Raw genomic sequence first — 19,130 nt, forward strand, 5'->3', positions numbered from 1 at the left:
ACAGGAAAGGCTCAGTTGAATTTTTCCCTCCAAAATACAGGCTGAAAGAGTCTTCTGATGGATAAGCAATTCTGATATTCATAAGTTTTTTCATCCATGGTTTGGAAGGCAATTAATTCTTTTTTTCTTATCCCTATAACCCCAATCTGAAAATTCCACAAGGCCATGTATTAAGTGTATTAAGTTCGTACATTTCCATTTATAAGGCACAAACCCTACACATCTCTCAAGAGAAAGGAAGAAAACAAAGATATGAAGACAACAAAGTAATCTAGGAAGAGAGGAGGTTCATCAAACTGGAATGAAAACCCACCTCCCTTTTTAGTAAACAGACCTTATATTGATAGGAAATACAGCCTCTGGGGAGGGTTCCAATGCAGCCCCCTTCACTGGATCAGTGCAGAAGGCAGTCCTCAGGGGGGCTGCGTGGCCAGAACACATCAACCGCAAGCCTCCCTCACCCCATAGAAGCTGCTGGGCAGCTATGTCCTAAACAGAACATTCTGCCTACAGGGTGCCCAGTTCACCATCCTCACCCAAAGGAGCCTTCAGGGACCAATCCACCATGAATGCACACATGTGCCTGTCCTGGGGCTTGATTAATTTAAGCTGCTCTAAGCTGAGGTACAACTGCCTCCCCGAGGACCCTGAACCAGGGTAGTTATGTGGGTCCTTCGTGGGGCAGCATCTATTTAAGAGGCTGGACCTTGAGTTCCTCTTGAAATAATCAGATCCCTAGTGGGACTCTCAGAACCAATTCACTCTACCAGGGGCTTTTTGAACATGCTGGTCAAAATCTGGAGAAGATGCTCTGGAGAAAGCTCCAGACCTTCTGGCATGTAAGGCAGCCCTAATAGATCTCAAGTAATCCTGCAATGCACAGGTATAAACCAGAAGGGTCCCATGACACCAAACGGTATCCACGCTTGCTGGCTGGACCTCCTGATGGCTCTTGGCACTGTATTTTCTACTACCGTTTCCATTAGTATTATATGAGAGTAAGTTTCCTGAATGTCCACATGGATCCAAGCATTTCCTGGAAGTATGACTGCTTTATCGTCCTCTCTATCATCATGCAAGGTACAGATGGGAGTGAACAGCACTTGGGAGAAAACAGCCAGGCAGACATCATCCTGAGAAAAGGGTCGGTGCTAGAGTGGGCCAGAGAAGGGACCGGAAGTGAGACGAACCGAGTAATTCACGAGGTCTGAGGGTTTTACGGAATCTTCTTGAAGATTCTGACTTCTCCACCCAGGACGATCTGAAATCCAAATGAAATCGGGTCCTTGGGTCAAGGTACCCAATTACCAAAGACCAGCATCACAGAAGAATGCTCATTTCAATACAGTGTGGTCCAGCCACCTCCTAACTTCCCCAGTCCAGTTGGATTATCCCTTTACACCAGGCCTTGCCCCTGGCGGCCACAGTCGGAATTCTACTAAATTTTCAGGCATGAAGATGGTTCTTAATTCAGTGTCCGATGAATCTTAGCCAAGGTCCCTTCCCTTCCTGTGTCTCGTAAGGCTACAGCCCAGAGGATAAAGGGATACTTTCATTCACAATAACAGCAAAACTCTTGGACCCTTTGGCTTCCTAAGGCCATAGCCACAGCCACCCTTGGAAATATGTACTCATTTAAAAGCCTGCTCTAAAAAACAAAAAGTCAACTCCTACTGCTGATTCAAGTTTTCCCCAAATCATATCAGGCCAGCTCCACACCGCACCCCACCTGCCGGCCTCAAGAATCTTTCTTGGTCAGTCTGGCCTTGATTTTTTGCCTCAAGAAGGCTGCAGTGGCTGCACTGCAGGTGACCAAGAAGAAGAAGGAGAGGCAGGCCATGTAGATGGACAGGGGGCTGTGGCGTTGCAGGAAGATCTCCTGTCGCCCCCTGTAGTCTAGGAGGATGGCCTCCAGCTGGGACAGTGTGCAGACAGACAGAAAGGCGTGGAAGATCTGATGCCCGTGGCCCACGATGTCACAGGAACCCGGGAAGTACTTCTCCGGAACCGGGCAGGAGAAGAAGTAGGCACTGACCAGGAAGAAGACAATCTGCAGGGAGTGGTACCAGACCGCCTGCTCCTGGCAGCCAGACAGGTGGCACAGAACCACGCGATGTGCCACAGGGCTGATGTCCAGGATGAAGGCCAGCCCCGCCGGCACCACCTGACAGATCTTCCTCATGACTGGGTAAGGCCTGCGGTACCGGTACTTAGCGTAGCAGCAGCCGGCGCAAGATAGCCAGCCACAGAAGGCGGCTGCGGGCAGGAAGAAAAGCCAGAAGTGCTCGTACCAGGCCTGGTCGGAGGTGTAGAAGAAGTGGACCAGGGCACTGCCGTACTGGTAAACGCTCACGCCCACGTAGTCCACAAAGTAGAAGGTGTAGTGGGAGAGCTCGGACTTGGACTGCAGCAGGTGGGCCAGGAGGCTGAAGGTGAGGTAAGTGATGGAGGACAGGACGTAGAGGAGCAGGGGCAGGGCGTGGGCAGAGGTCCACGGCAGGCCCTCGGCCTCCACAAAGGCCCAGAACCGCAAGAGGACGGCCAGAGCCGCCAGCAAGTGGGTCCAGACGTTGACCACCTCGTTGTGTTTCTGGAAGAGGCTGAAGAAGTAGTAACGCCACTCATGGCCAGTGGGGCGGTACCCAGCATGGATGTAGGGCTCCCGGAAGAGCTGGGGCACGTCGGTCTCCAGGACGGTGCCGGGCATCTTGGGCAGCCCATCCTCCAAAATCTTGGGCAGGCGGCGCAGATGCTGTCCACTCACGGACAGGGTGCTCAGACGCTCCAGGATGGCAGTCGTCATGGCTACACGGGGATGCAACCTACAGGAAACAGAGTAAAATGGGCAAAGATGCGGTGAGGGGCTGCTGAGCAAAGACAGCAAGGGAACTATGGGTTTGCTAGTGCAGCTGGGGAGGCGGGACTGCAGACAACTTCTTTGAGCCTCCTTTTTTTTTTCGTATGTAGAATAATAGAGTCGGACCAAGATCGCTTACTGCTCTGACATTCTGACTTTGTCTCTACTGCTCACTACAGAGTGAAGCAAAGTCACATCTTGTAAAATGGGAATGTCAGCCACTCCATTTTAATGACATCTAGAAGGTAAGTGAGGTTACCTTTAAAGCTTTCGAGTTTGCTAGATGACATTAAAATGTAACCCTTGGGCCTTCCCTGGTGGCGCAGTGGCTAAGAATCTGCCTGCCAATGCAGGGGACACGGGATCAAGCCCTGGTCCAGGAAGATCCCACATGCTGCAAAGCAACTAAGCCCGTACGCCACAACTACTGAGCCTGTGGTCCAGGGCACATGAGCCACAACTACTGAGCCCACGTGCCACAACTACTGAAACCCATGTGCCTAGAGCCCATGCTCTGCAACAAGAGAAGCCACTGCAATAAGAAGCCTGCACACCACAATGAAAGAGTAGCCCCCGCTCGCCGCAAGTAGAGAAAGCCTGTGCACAGCAATGAAGAACCGACATGGCCAAAAATTAATTAATTAATTAATTATTTTTAAAAAATCACAGTGGGGCTTCCCTGGTGGTGCAGTGGTTGAGAATCTGCCTGCCAATGCAGGGGACACGGGTTCGAGCCCTGGTCTGGGAGGATCCCACATGCCGCGGAGCAACTAGGCCCGTGTGCCACAACTACTGAGCCTGCGCGTCTGGAGCCTGTGCTCCGCAACGAGAGGCCGCGATAGTGAGAGGCCCGTGCACCGCGATGAAGAGTGGCCCCAGCTTGCCACAACTAGAGAAAGCCCTCACACAGAAACGAAGACCCAACACGGCAAAAATAAATAAATTAATTAATAAACTCCTACCGCCAACGTAAAAAAAAAAAATCACAGTGAGCTACCAACACAAACTCACTAAAAATCGCTCAAATAAAAAAAAATGCAATCATCAGACAGGCTCTATCAGTACAAAAGTTTTTTTTTTTTTTTTTTAAGGAATGGTATAGCAAGAGACACTGTTCCATTTTATTTATAACAGTAAGAAATTGGAAAGAACTTCCTTGTCCAACAATAGGAAACTGGTTTTAAAAAATCATAGAACCATAATTTAAGCCGTAAAACAGAATTGTGAGCAAACAATAGAAATATGCTGTGAATGTATTTAATGACATGAAAAGATCCAGCTGTATATTCATTGTCTATTATCCCAATGTCTTCCTAGTGGAACCTAGTAGTTTTCTCTCTTCAAATCTCCTATACTTCTTCATCCATCCTCACTCAGCCTAACCTTCTTCCTATTTTATTGAGAAAATGCAATCAATCAGAAGAGACTTCTGCAATCTACTACCACAACATTTACCCACCAGCCAGCATTTCTGTCACATATGCTCCTCCCCTGTTTCAATGGCTGGAACCATCCTGGTGAAGACCAACCCTTCACTTAGACATTATATTCTGTCCCTTGGCGCCATCCATTGTAGAGTTGCACATCATTGTAATGACACAAGAGGGCGCTTTAAAGGAGGGATCTTGTAAACCACTCCAAATCAAGTCTCAAATAGTCTTGAACTGGCAAAGACAAAAGCACTCTTCATCCATACAAAGCTTTTTTATGTATTTTATTTAGTACGAAGTATTATATCGAAATACAAAAATTATCAATGTTGATATTAGTAATGAGAGCCTACATTTCTTGAGCACCTAATCTTAAATTACCCACTAATTTCACTGGGAACTTGAAAATCTGAGATAAGCAATAGTTACTTGAACCTCAAGGTCAAATGAGTCATCAATCAGGTTGGTAAAAACCAAGGCATATTCTGAGAAATCTTTTTTTTATAATTAATTAATTAATTTTTGGCTGTGTTGGGTCTTCGTTGCTGCACGCAGGCTTTCTCTAGTTGTGGCAAGCAGGGGCTACTCTTCGTTGTGGTGCATGGGCTTCTCATTGCAGTGGCTGCTCTTGTTGCGGAGCACGGGCTCTAGGTATTCAGGCTTCAGTAGTTGTGGCACACGGGCTCAGTACTCGTCGCTCATGGGCTCTGGAGCGCAGGCTCAGTAGTTGTGGTGCACGGGCTTAGTTGCTCCACTGCATGTGGGATCTTCCCGGACCAGGGCTCAAACCTGTGTCCCCCGCATTGGCAGGTGGATTCCTAACCACTGTGCCACCAGGAAAGTCCTATCCTGAGAAATCTTAAGAGCTGAACAAAATTAATATGTAGCCTAAATTTAATGAAATCTAATTGCAAAGACTGTGTGTGTATTTTTTTTTTTTAATTATGCTCTGGAAAGCAAGTGGTTTTGGACTTGCCTCTCCTGAGAACCCAAATCTGTATGCAACAAATTTCAGCCCTCACAAATGTTTAACTTGGGCTTCCCTGGTGGCGCAGTGGTTGAGAATCCGCCAAGGACATGGCAGAAGTGTCTGTGTGAGAGGTACCAGAGGCAGAAAAGGGGGCCGATGGTGGAACCCTGGGGACAGACGCCACAGTTGACAGGGTGATGGAAGAAGAAAGCAGAGGCGGGACCACAGAGGGCGGTGTCACTTAAGCCAGGAGAGGAGGTACCGGTCTATAGCATGAGTCCCCCGAGCTCAGGTGACATAAGGATTGAACAAGAAAAAACCCCAGGGATGGGGCTTCCCTGGTGGCGAAGTGGTTGAGAGTCCGCCTGCCGATGCAGGGGACACGGATTCATGCCCCGGTCCGGGAAGATCCCACATGCCGCGGAGCGGCCGGGCCCGTGAGCCATGGCCGCTGAGCCTGCGCGTCCAGAGCCTGTGCTCCGCAATGGGAGAGGCCACAGCAGTGAGAAGCCCGCATACCGCAAAAAAAAAAAAAAAAAAAAAAACATAAAAACCCTCCACGGATGAGAAACCTCCCCTCTTCCTTCTGCAACATCAAACCTAAACTCACGCCACCCGCCGCGCTCACTTCCTCTGTCTTCCGCAGCGGCCCCTCTGCTCGTGGGCCCACAGAGGCCGTAGCATCCTGGGTCGTGTTCTGCCCCTTTCCTGGAAGGCCCGCCCCTCACCCCTTCACATGTGTAAGTCCTATCCTCCCAGGAGCAGCTCTGCTCCGTAGAGGCCTGTTTGTATTTCTCTCCACTTAACACTCCGTTATGTGCTGTCTGGTGGTGGCTGTTGATTCTTGAAGTTTGACTCTTCTTGTAAGCGGCTTGAGGTAGGTGGTCTTATTTTATTCTTCCTCTGTGGCCTTGGTAGCCTGGAATATTGTTGAGCAGACAGTCCTTGCTCTGAAAAAGCTCTATGGTTGATCCACATTCTTTTTTTAAAAATTATTAATTTTTAAAAAAATTTAATTAATTTTTGGCTGTGTTGGGTCTTAGTTGCTGCACGCAGGCTTTCTCTTCAGCCAGGCCCTGTTATCACAGGATCCCCAAATACATGCCTCCAGCCAGATCTTTCCTGAGTTTGGATTCAAATATCCAGCAGCTCTGGTTTTGTCCAACTGAATATCCCACGGGCATTTCAAACTCAACCTCTTCAGCCTCCTCCTTCAGCCCAGACTTGACCTGTCCCTACCTCTGATCAGTCATGGAGGCCTGTTGATTTTATCTCAATGTTTCTGGAATCCACTTGTCCTTTCCATTTCTACCGCTCCCCCTTGATTTGGGCCTTCAAGATGAACTTGTGTTGATGAGGAAAACGGCGGTCTCATAACTGACCTTTCTTCCTCAAGAGATGGTTCCCCCACCTCATATCCCCAAACCCGCCCTCTAGTCTCCAAACCACTTCACGGTGATAGTTTAAAAGCGGAGACTGATCACTACTCCCCTCCCCGAAGTCCCTCAAGAGCGCACCATTGTTTACCACGCAAACTCTCAGCCTGTGCAAACAGGCCCTTCTGTAGACCTCCTTCCCAGGTCCTATTCCAGCCTCCTTTCCCAGAGCCCACACCCAGGCCACTTGGATGGCTTGGATCATAACACTGGGAGTTTTTCAAAGGTACAACACTCTCTATCTCCCCTGTATGCTTCTGCACACAAGGGCGGCTCCAGCAACCCCAGCTCATCAACACTCTGCCCAGGCGTCAGCTCTGCCTGTGGGCTTTCCTAACCCCAGGCTGGATGAAGGTGCCCCACCTACCCTGGCCTTGCCTCCCCATCACACTTCTCTCCTGGGGCCCTGACCCTTGGTGATGAGCTCACTTCCCACCACACCCGGCTGCTTTAAGGGCAGGGGCTGTGTGGCATGCAAGTTCCTATGTCTGAGATGATATCTGGCATATATAAAATAATCATACACCTAATCATGATTTACTGAACAAATAGTTCTTTAGGCCCAGACGTATGGCACCAATTTCCTCCTGTTCTGCCAGGTTAAGGGAAAAAAAGAAATAATGGTTTGCAAGTCGGGAAGTCTGGCTGTTAATATTTGCTCTATGCAATGAGCTATGTGGCCATGCCCAAGACATTCAGCTACTCAGGGTCATTTTCCTCAAGGGTGGGTGGGAGATGATTTCCTGTCTCTCTACCTCTCAGGAAATAAAGAGAGTGAATAATAATAAAATGGGCAGTGGCTGAATGATGCTTTGAAAAGGCAAACCATGCACATTAAAGTACCAGCAATATTTGAACTAAAGAACACACAGAAGGGTTATAATTTAGTAATATATATATATATATTTTCTACCTTATAATTGATTTTAATGCAATCTTTGAAAATTGAAAAGGAATTTAATGTTTTTGGTTACATTTCTGGGATTCTTCCAACTGCTTTATTAAGAGCTTTAATTAGATTTAGTTTATAATGGGATTGGAATTAAAAGTTCTATTTCTTGAGTACAACATCATCTACACCATGAATTCAGTTAACATTCATAAGAAAGTGTTATAAAATGTTACATCATGCCTTGGACTATTTAGGGGTCCAATCTTAAAGTTTTAACTCAGGTCCTCCTTTAAAACTATTAATAACGCTAATAGTTTTACACCTAGAGTATGCCGTCTAAAAAAACTAAAAGCTCCATGTTTGCGAAACGGACATAGTTTGGTACTGATGACATTTTATCTGGAGGTCAAATAGAGGACTCTAAAGCAATCGTGTTCCCTGATCTATTACAAGGGCCCTATGGGAACTGACCACAAACTTGGAATAGCTGATTCCCTGGAGAAGCCCTGGATGAGGAATTAGCAGTTCCAGCTCTACCACTGACTATGGGATTTTAGGCAAACCACTCAACTTCTCTACCCTTGTGTCTTTGTCCATAAAACTGAGGGTATCATCTCTATATGTTCTAATGCTAAGAAATTCTATAATTCATCTGGACTATGTTTTGCTTCGTGCTGAAGATCCAGCAGTGTGCTGAAGTCACCAACAAACAGATCCTGTGACATCACCTCGTGTCACGGCCTCATGCAGATGTCAGGAAGGTGGCCTGCTGGTTGCTGGACAGAGAACAAAAGAGCAGCAATTTCCATCAAAGACGGCAGAGAAACTCTTCCAGAATCCACAGAAGCCCAGCCTCCCACAATGCAGCAAAGCCATAAATGGCTGAGAAGGAACAGAAGCCAAAATGCCAGCTTGATGCCCATTTATAAGGCCTGGAACCCTGCTGTGAGCAGCCTCTGGTCTGACCAGAGACAGAGGTGGACTTGCAGTGGCCTCAGACAACCCCAGGACCTCCTCAGTCATCCATCAAGTGAGAGGCTGCTGGGCCCACACTGATCTTTGCAGGCACATCTGCCAAGTATCATACCACTGTTTATAAAGTCATATTTTAAAGAGCGGCAGAATCCTATTATGAGCGGATACAATTTTAACATGGATTCAGATCCACCCACCATTAATGCATATCCACTCCGTATTTAAGAAAACCTAAAACACAAACAGCATTTCAACATCCAAAAATGGGAGATCTGATTTAATGATGATAAAATCTGTACAATAGAATACTACACACCCATTAAAATAATTATGTAGATATATTACACTTATTGTTATAGAGAGATACACAGGACATAAACGTGTGCTCCGTTTGTTTCTCACTGCAGTCTCCCCGACACTTAAAACAGTGACTGACCAGCACATAGTAGATGCTCAACAAAGATTTGCTGAATAAATACATGAATGAAAGACATTAGTACAAGGAAGAAGCAAATTAAAAGTATGCATCCCATTTTTGTAAAGATATACCTATGGCACAGAAAAAGTATGGAATTGCAAATAATCAAGACATTGATACAGATATTGCTAAGTGGTGGGATGATGGGAATTTTACTTTTCATCTGGAGTCGATATTATTGTTATAGTACTTTTGACGATGAATATTTACTACTTTTGTAAATGAAGTTACTGCTATTCAACAAATAGGAATATTTGACAGAAATCTGTAAAAACTGGTAAAACGATTAATTAGTACAGTTAATTAGTACATCCTCCCCCCACCTGCCAAAACACCCCAGCATTATAAAGGAATACATACTTATTTGTATGATTCTGTGGATTTTGAGCTCAACTAGTTAGCAGATCATGTAATAAAGTTATTGTCAGGAGTGTCAACTAGAGAAAAAACACACAACCTAAAAGTTGAGAATTATGTTTTATTCGGGGACCTTACTGAGGACTATAGGCCAGGAGTCAGCCTCTCACATACTCTGAGGATCTGCTCCAAAGAGGTGAGGGAGGAGCCTGGATATATAGGAGTTTCTGTTGGAAAAACAACAACATGTAGCAGAACATCGCAAGATCACTGCTAATCTCGAAAAACAGACATCTCAAGTTAATGATTTTAGTGCTTTTCTATGTATAGGCAGATGCAAGAGTCTGGGCTCATTGAAATTATTCCTCTGATATGCATCTTAACTATGTAGGGCCAGTATCCAGTTTTTCTCCACCCTGAATTCCCCTCAGGGCTCACCGCAGGGGCAGCTGCAGTGGATGAGGGCTTGATGGTGGACAACATTCACTGTTTACTGGAATGGCAGGCAACACTTTTTGTCCGCAGGAGTAACCTAGCTATACTTGCCACCACGGAGGTAAGCTAATGGTCATGGGGCTGGGGGCGGGGGGGGGGGTTAAAGGGGAAAAAAATGTGTAACATCTGCTGATAAGGCAGCAACCATGTTCTCTTAGCTTGGGAAAACCAGTATATGCAATATTGTCACAAGACTTTTCCCGCAGCGCACAAACCCAAACAGAGTTAAGAAGGGAGTCAATCCCCCACCTTGTGGGCACCTGGCGCAGCTGAACCCTGCCTAAAAAAAAAGCGAGGCACACCTCTGTGCCAGTGTGCCAGGAACACATGTCACCTGGGCTCAGTGACCCCTCCACCTCTGAACCTCTTCCTCTGTGGCTCCGCCTAACATGGACAGGAGAAAGAAAAGACAGCCTTATAATTTGCTGCTCTGCCCTGGGGATTTTTCTCTTTCTCCAGTTGGAACTCTCAGCTGGGATTCCTTGTATTTTCTTTTGTGTTACTTCCCATCCTTCCCACATCTCAGCTCACCTCCTCACTTGAGCAGGTACTATTTTCAAAACGCATCACTACAGACCCAGAATGCACCACCCACATGCAGTAAGGAGTATCTGTGTTTAATTCTAGCGGGAGAATTTGGAGGAGCTGGGAACAGTTTAGAATGCGTTGAGCAGTCTAAGGTCAATGGCCAGGCTGGCTGGTATGGTGATTCCTTTCCTTCAGAGACTGCTTGTTTGGGTAAAGGTAAGCTCTGATGTCAGAACGGCCTGTCAATTAAAGCCTGGGGACAGGAAGCCTCCCAGGACTTTCCACAAGAGTGTAACCACTGGCTTCATTCGGCATGGTCTGGCTTCAGCTATGGCAGCCTCTCGCCTGTAGGAAGCTTCATCACCTATCGGCAAACCTGCTGGGACCCGGGCCAGCCCATGTGAACTCCGAAGAGAGCCGCAGATTGCCATTGGCAGGAAATCAATATTGGAAATGTACTTTCCATAGAAGAATCTGATAACCAAGGAAAGCCGGGTTGGTGCGCTGTGTAAGGAGTTCGGCGTTTCCTAGCAATTCAACGTTAACCCCTTTGCAGCTAATGCTGTACACTCTCCTGGTGGTCCCAAGACCCCAGCTTTTTATTTGCTACCAAGAATCACGCAGGTCGCTTCATTCTCAGTTTCCCTTTAGACAGCCTCAAGGCCTTAGTTCAATCCCACATTGGCCATGAAGTTTTCTCCAGGTCATCTTAATTTCTCTCCTCCCAGAGTGCTTACCTACCTACTCCACACGTTTCGGTTAGCAGAACGTCTGCACTTATGTGCTACTTCCCTGCTGTGTGTGCAGAGAGCCCTCCTGGGTTGCAAGTTCCCTGAGACAGAAACACGGACCTGCCCATCCTTTATTCCTCCTATCAGCAATTATCAGAGGAAAGGTGGCCCAGAATGTGTCAATGGATGATTGTTCAAAAACAGAGTGAAAGAAGACTCTCCTTTGGCCCTCTTTGCTTCTAAAGGTAAAACCGGTGAGATTTTAGACAAGGAACATGTTAGGGATTTTTCAACAGGAAACAACATCTGACTTGGATGTTGTTTATCTGGGTGTAGTTCACCCACTTGGGAGGTATCCATAACAATATTTAAATTGTTCACCGGATTTCCAATCACCAGATGACTTTTAGTCTATTTCCTCCTATCATTGGTACTTTTGTGCCCAAGAATGCCTAAGCAAAGATGCAGGGAAGGGAGGCCAGGCAGAAGAAAACTAAAGTAAAAGAACATTGAGGCAGAAGAAAACTAAAGTAAAAGAACATTGGAGCAGGAGTTAGGAGACCTAGTTTTTTATTCTCATTGCATAGAAAAAAGCAGAACAGACTGTCCTGGTTCCCTGAACAAGACACACACTTTGCATCGCCAAGTACCCCTCTATGCCTGGCAAACCCTGCTTCTCTCTCAAATCCAGGCTCAGCTATAACCTCCTCTGTGAAGTTTAGCAACAGACTCAAGCAGAATTAATCACAACCTGTTATACATCCCCTTAGCCTTATGATATAGCTGGTTGTACGTGTGCCTTCTTTACATTAAATTGTGAAATTCATTGAGTTGCACAAGGAAGTCACTCAAGGCATTAAAAAAAATCTATGTTTGTGTTACTTAATTGTGAGAATAACTGAGGCATGGAGAATTTTTTTTGAGTTTCCACTATTATCTTTTTATGTATATAAAAATTTGCATTTTTAATTTTTTAAAAATAATTTTTATCGAAGTATAGTTGATTTACAATGTTGTGTTAGTTTCAGGTGTACAGCAAAGTGATTCTGTTATACATACATATATATATTCTTTTTCAGATTTTTTCCATTATAGGTTATTAGAAGATATTAAATATAGTTCCCTGTGCTATACAGTAGGTCCTTGTTGGTTATCTATTTTATATATAGTAGCGTGTACGTGTTAATCCTGAACTCCCCCGCCCCGAGACACAGAGAATCGAAGTGATCTATTCACAGCTCTAAACCGAATCAGCCCTAAGGTAGGGGCGCTGCTTCTGACTTTCGTGCTCAAGAGCCCAGCCACCTAGGTCTCCGAAAAAGAAAGCCCATAAAACACAAATGGAATAGGAAGAGCTGGATAAGACGTGGGAGCCCGTCTGCCTGTGAGCTGAGAGCAGGCTAGGAATCCTGACTCCCGCTGGGACATCTGGCTATGTTGTCCAGAGCCCTCTCCCAGGACACTCCAGGAGGCTCTCCTAAGGGAACCGCTCTCCACTATGGCCTTTTCTACAATTTGAAGGAGAAACTCATAATCAGTAGCTGAGCTGGTTAAAAATCCTTAGTTATTCCACAGGCGAGTTTCATCGGAAAAGTTGATTATTCAGTTCAGACCAACAGCTGTGAAACCTTGCACTGCTCTGGTCTTCATCTCCATCCTGTTACAACCCGGCTTGCAACAAGGCGGTCGTGGTTTCTCACTCGGAGTTACTCGAGCTCCAGGATCTCAGATTTGACATTCCTCCTTCCTGATCACAATGCTCCTAGTTTCCACCTGGACTATTTCCTCACACCAGTTCACACGCTCCAGGCTCCTCCTAACCCCAGCCCTTCTGTCTTACTTCACCTGCTTCACCTGCCCCACTGCCATCCCAACGTGCCAGCCCCTTTGCTTCTACCCTGGAGCACTCCACGCCTGCCACCCAGCCCCACCCTGATGACATCGAATTTTTCTGTTTCCCTCACTAGTACTGTGTACTGCTACAAAAAGGCATCAAACATTATGAGACCATGTTGTATCCGTGCCTTTTAACCTCAACAAGACTTCACTTTATCCATCTGGAGATCCCATCAGCATCTTAAGCTTTGTGTGTTTAAAACCAAACTTTTGCTGGGACTTCCCTGGCAGTCCAGTGGTTAAGCCTTCACACTTCTACTGCAGGGGACGTGAGTTCCATCCCTGGTCAGGGAACTAAGATTCCACATGCCGAGTGGCACAGCCAAAAAAAATAAATAAAAAGCAATCAAGGGCTTCCCTGGTGGCGCAATGGTTGAGAGTCCGCCTGCCGATGCAGGGGACACGGGTTCGTGCCCCGGTCTGGGAGGATCCCACATGCCGTGGAGCGGCTGGGCCCATGAGCCATGGCCACTGGGCCTGCATGTCCGGAGCCTGTGCTCCGCAATGGGAGAGGCCACAACAGTGAGAGGCCCACGTATCGCAAAAAAAAAAAAAAAAAAAAAAGCAATCAAAAAATCAAACCTCGGCTGTGCCTAGTTCTGTTACCAGTATGACCAATCTCCTAGTCACCAAGCCTTGAAATCAAAGTGAAATTTCTCCTTTTCCTCCTTCCCTCACATTCCAGTCATCAAATCCTGCCCCCTCCCTTTTTGTTTAAATTGCAGTATATTCCTTCTCTCACTCCCCTGCAGGCCAGTACACTGTCCCAGCTAAACCATGATGATAACCTCCTAAACGACCTCGCCTCCTCCAATCTCTGGCCACAGTTCCGTCTGATTTGATTCAGCTAAAGTTCAGCTCTGATGAGGATAATGCCCCAAAGCTGCCGGGAGCCCTCTCCTCTCTGCCAAGTAAAGCTCAAATCCCTGAGGCTGCCGTCAAACTCCTCCCTGCCCTGATCCACAGCCTTAACATTATCCACTGTCGATTTCATGAAGAACAAAACAGAGTGAAGAGAACAGAACATGTCAGGGTGCACCTCACACATTAAGGATAAGTACTGTCATGAAACTCCTGGTTCCTAAAATAAAATAGATCTCTTACTAAGGGTCACATTAAAGTTCGAAAACCACTGATCTACATACCATTTACTATTCCTAAACATGCCCTGTGACTTTCATTTTGAAATTACAAAATACTTCAAATATACAGAAAAGTATAAAGGATGATACGACAAACAATTGCTTGTCAAATCTTATGTCATATTTACTTCAGATTTTATTTTTTAAAAAGTTTTTTAAAGGTATTTAAAAAAATTTTTATTTATTTTTGGCTGCATTGGGTCTTTGTTGCTGTGCATGGGCTTTCTCTAGTTGCGGTGAGCGGGGGCTACTCTTCGTTGCGGTGTGCGGGCTTCTTGTTGCGGTGGCTTCTTTTGTTGCAGAGCACGGGCCCTAGGCGCCTGGGATTCAGGAGTTGTGGCTCGCGGGCTCTGGAATGCAGGCTCAGTAGTTGTGGCGCACGGGCTTAGTTGCTCCGCAGCATGTGGGATCTTCCCGGACCAGGGCTGGAACCCGTGTCCCCTGCATTGGCAGGTGGATTCTTAATCACTGTGCCACCAGGGAAGCCCTACTTCAGATTTTAAAATATATTCATGATCCAGAGAAAACTCTAATTCGAAAAGATACATGCACCCAGTGTTCATAGCATTACTATTCACAATAGCCAAGACATGGAAACAACCTAAATGTCTATCAACAGATGAATGGATAAAGAAGATGAGGTAAATATACAATGGAATATTACTCAGCCATAAAAAAGAATGAAATAATGCCATTTGCAGCAACATGGATGGATCTAGAGATGATCATACTAAGTGAGGTAAGCCAGAAAGACAAATACCATATATTACTTATATGTGGAATCTAAAATATGCTACAAATGAATTTATTTACAAAACAGAAACAGACTCCCAGACATAGAAACAAATGTACGGTTACCAAAGGGGAAAGGGGTGGGGGAGGGATAAATTAGGAGTTTGGGATTAGCAGACACAAACTACTATATATAAAATAGATAAGCAAAAAGGTCTTACTGTATAGCACAGGGAACTATAGTCAATATCCTGTAAATAAACCATAATGGAAAAGAATATGAAAAAGAATGTACATATATATACATATATATATATATATATATGAATCACTGCTGTTCACCAGAAACTAACATAACATTGTAAATCAACTATACATCAAGTAAAAAATATACATATGCATGTATATAAATATATGCGTGTACGTATATATGTGTATGTGTGTGTATATATATGTATGACTGTGCGTACGCATGCCTGTATGTATCATCTATGCCTATAACGCAGGTAACTGGGACCTAGCCTCCTATAATCACTCATTCCTTTCCTTCCTCCCCAGCAGCAGCCACTATACACTGAACCTGGTGTTTTTCATTTCCACTTATGTTTTCATATGAAAACATTATGAGATTATAAAATTATATAACTACATGTAACGATATAATAAAAAAATCATAAAATTAAAAATCCAGGGCTTCCCTGGTGGCGCAGTGGTTAAGAACCCGCCTGCCAATGCAGGGGACACGGGTTCGAGCCCTGGTCTGGGAAGATCCCACATGCCGCGGAGCAACTAAGCCCGTGCGCCACAACTACTGAGCCTGCGCTCTAGTGCCTGCGAGCCACGACTACTGCAGCCCATGCACCTAGAGCCCATGCTCCACAACAAGAGAAGCCACCACGATGAGAAGCCCGCACACTGCAACGAAGAGTAGCCCCCGCTCGCGGCAACTAGAGAAAAGCCCGCGCGCAGCAACGAAGACCCAATGCAGCCAAAAATAAATAAATGAATTTTTAAAATTAAAAATAAATAAAAATCCATAAACTATATATATTGTTTTGGATATTTTAACCTTTATATAAATTTTGCACCTAACCTCCTGCAGCCTTCTTTCTTTCATTTAATGTTTTGTGTTTTTTCCATATTAATTGCTACATGATTCTCTAATTGATTCATTTTCTCTGCTGAATATTTTCCAAATACCCCAATTTATTTGTCCATCCTCCTGTGGACAGACATGCAGGTTATTTCCTGTATTTGCTATGACAAACAAGGCTGCAGTGTGGTCTTCTTAGCTGTGGGTCTAGAAGGGGGATTCCCCTTCAGGTCTTAGGCCAGGCTGTTCCCTTTACCTGGAAGGGCCTCCTCCCTATCTCTACCTTAGAAAACCTCACCCATTCCTGAAGGCACCTCTCAGAGGGTGATTCCTCCACGCCTTCCGATCTACCCAAAGCAATATCCCTTCTCTTGCAACCTGCAAGTTTGTGTCACAAAATGATGTCATCACATATAACTTTGTCCTGTGGTTGTTTGGGTACTTCTATATCCCTAGCAGGCCTTACGGGCAAGCACTGTCTCACGTGGCATTAAATTCCCTCCCCGCAACTTAGAGCCTGGCACGTAGACTTGCCCAGAGTAGACCCTCAATGAATGAATGTGGAGTCCACTGAACTTTCCTTCCTTCTTTTGCTACTAAGTACTGCTATCACCATGGAATGACTTATATCTAATGACAACAGTATATACCTAAAGGGTGCTACCTTCCCATGAATTATCATTTCACCACCAAGAGAAGCCTGTCTCTACCGTCCACACTCTGTGTTGGGAGAAAATGGATGTAGAGGGGGACACTCAGCTTGATAACCACCAAGGGCCAAATGCCTGTAGGCAGCTGCTTGTGCATAAAGATCAAGGAAAATATTCTTCCTCCTCTCTTCAAAGCTCCCAAGATACCACGTTTATGCCAAAAATTTTATAAGAATTTTGTTCAGGGAGTTCTCTGGTGGCCAAGTGGTTAGGATTCCGGGCTTTCATTGCCGTGACCTGGGTTCAACACCTGGTCGGGGAACAGAGATCTCACAAGCTGTGTGGCATAAAAATAATTTTGTTCAGAACTAAAAGCAAACATTGGGCAGATAAGAGTGTTACCAAAACACGGGTTGGGGGGTGAGGATGGGGCTAGTTTTGAGCTTGGTGCTGTGCTTCTTCAGTCAACCTATGCTCACTGCCATCAGCATAGACAGGACTTAGAGAGGAAGTATGCTTCCCCTCCCTTCACCTCGCCCCTGCAACTTTAGCAATGATCGTGCAACTTTAGTCTGGGGAGAGAGTCACAAACAGCATGTGTGTTTTCAGTGGCTGCTGGTGTGGCTTCAGAATCCTCGCCTGGGGCCAGGATCGTGAAGGGGCAAAGGTGCCTGATACCTCCAGATGTTCATCTCCCCTCCAAGTTCAGTGCCGTGGAGGTGGGGGCATGGTGACAGATTTCCTCCTGATTCCAAAGTAGAGATTCATGCTCATTGTACTTCTTTTTGATGGAAAAAAGATTAAAAAATGAGATGTGAAAAAAATCAATTCAAGAATCCACTGCTGCAAACCTCTTTCAATTTTTTTCATGAGTACAGAGTAGTGGCTTAAATGATGGTAAGTTGATACCTCTTTATACCAGCCTCATAAATTAGTAATGTAACATGTCCAGATCACAGGATTTTTCTAAGCAGCTCACCATTCCATGCCATATGACCTACCAGATGGAGAAAAACAGAAGTAAGTACTCTTGAGCTGCACTGCCTAGTTTTGGGTTGACAGAAAGCTCAGCTGAAGCCCTGAAAATCCTAGTCTTACGGAGTTTAAAACATGTATTGGAAATGGGCTAAACAACAACATGCAAACTTAGGTGTAATTAAAAAATCAAACTCCTGACTGTTGTTTCTAGGTTATGGAGTTTGACTGTAGAAAGGGCCAAGTATAAGAACAACCATTTCTCTTTACTGTAATATAACCTCAAGTCTCAGATGACATCTGATTATAATCTGTGCAAAGTGCTACCGGAGTGCCTGGATTGTTTTTCCAGTTGAGTTGAAATGCCCATGTCCACAGTTTCTGCGTCAGCTGCCCACCGCTCGTGAACTTTACAGATAAAGTTGCCCGGGTCTCGCCACACATCATCTGGGGGCCCCGGACGATCTAGACACCGACTGTAATCACAGCCGAGGGACAGACAACTCCTTCCAGGCCTTGCTCAAATCTCACCTTCTCAAGGAGGTGCAGACAAAAAATGTTGCCTGCCACTGCAGTAAACAATGAATGCTGCCCACCAGCAAGCTGTCAGTCACTGCAGCCGCCCCTACAGTGAGACTTGAGGGGAATTCAGGGTGGAGAAAAACAGGATACTGGCCCTACAGAGTTGAGATGTACATCTACGGAATAATTTCAATGAGCCCAGACTCTTGTATCTTCCCATAGATAGAAAAACACTGAAATCATTAACTTGAGATGTCTGGTTTTTGTGACTAGCAGTGATCTTTTGATGTTCAACTACGTGTTTTGTTTTGTTTTGAGCAAAAATTCCCATATATCCTGGCTCCTGCCTTACCTCTTTAGAGCAGATCCTCAAAGCTGTCGGAGAGGCTATCTCCTGGGTTATAGTCAGCCCTCGGTGAGGCCCCTGAATAAAACTTAACTTGCAACTTTTAGGTTGTGCGTTTTTCTTCAGTCGAAAGGGGCCTCCCCACTTCCCTATTGATCTAATACTGCATTTGCACCCTCCCGAGCTCTCTAGAACCCCGATACTCTGCTTTACTCTTTTTTTGGTTTTCTATTGTACTTTTCACCTTGTGACCTAATGTATTATAGTCTTTCTCATATTTTTTAAAAAATTGTGGTACATACACCTAACATAAAATTTCCCATCTTAACCCTTTTTAGCTGTACAGTTCAGTAGTGTTAAGTACATTCACATTGCTGTGCAACCATCACCAACATCCATCTCCAGAACTCCCTTCATCTTGCAAAACTGGAATTCTATACCCAATAAACAACAATTCTCCAATTCCCACTTCCTCCAGCTCCCGGCAAACATCCTTCTACTTTCTGTCTCTATGAATTTGACTACTCCAGGTACCTCATATAAGTGGAATCATACAGCATTTGTCTTTTTGTGTCTTATTTCACTTAGCATAACGTCCTCCAGGTTCACCAATGTTGTAGACCAT

The 19,130-nt window shown here is 45.4% G+C and overlaps 1 protein-coding gene across 1 annotated transcript in view; it reads right to left on the bottom strand.

The window, feature by feature from the left end:
* Window positions 1-1,738: 1,738 nt before the first annotated feature.
* The window catches only part of PAQR8 (progestin and adipoQ receptor family member 8), a gene marked incomplete at its 3' end in the record, with an annotated part of 32,816 nt that continues 15,424 nt past the window's right edge, over window positions 1,739-19,130 (bottom strand). Inside the window, exon 2 of the mRNA XM_082664699.1 lies at window positions 1,739-2,822. Coding sequence (XP_082520825.1) covers window positions 1,739-2,803 — 1,065 coding nt within the window. The 5' untranslated portion in view covers window positions 2,804-2,822. The remainder of the gene's footprint in view (window positions 2,823-19,130) is intronic.

Source organism: Grampus griseus (genome assembly GCF_964374135.1).
Source record: "Grampus griseus genome assembly, chromosome: 10".
NCBI lineage: Eukaryota > Metazoa > Chordata > Mammalia > Artiodactyla > Delphinidae > Grampus > Grampus griseus.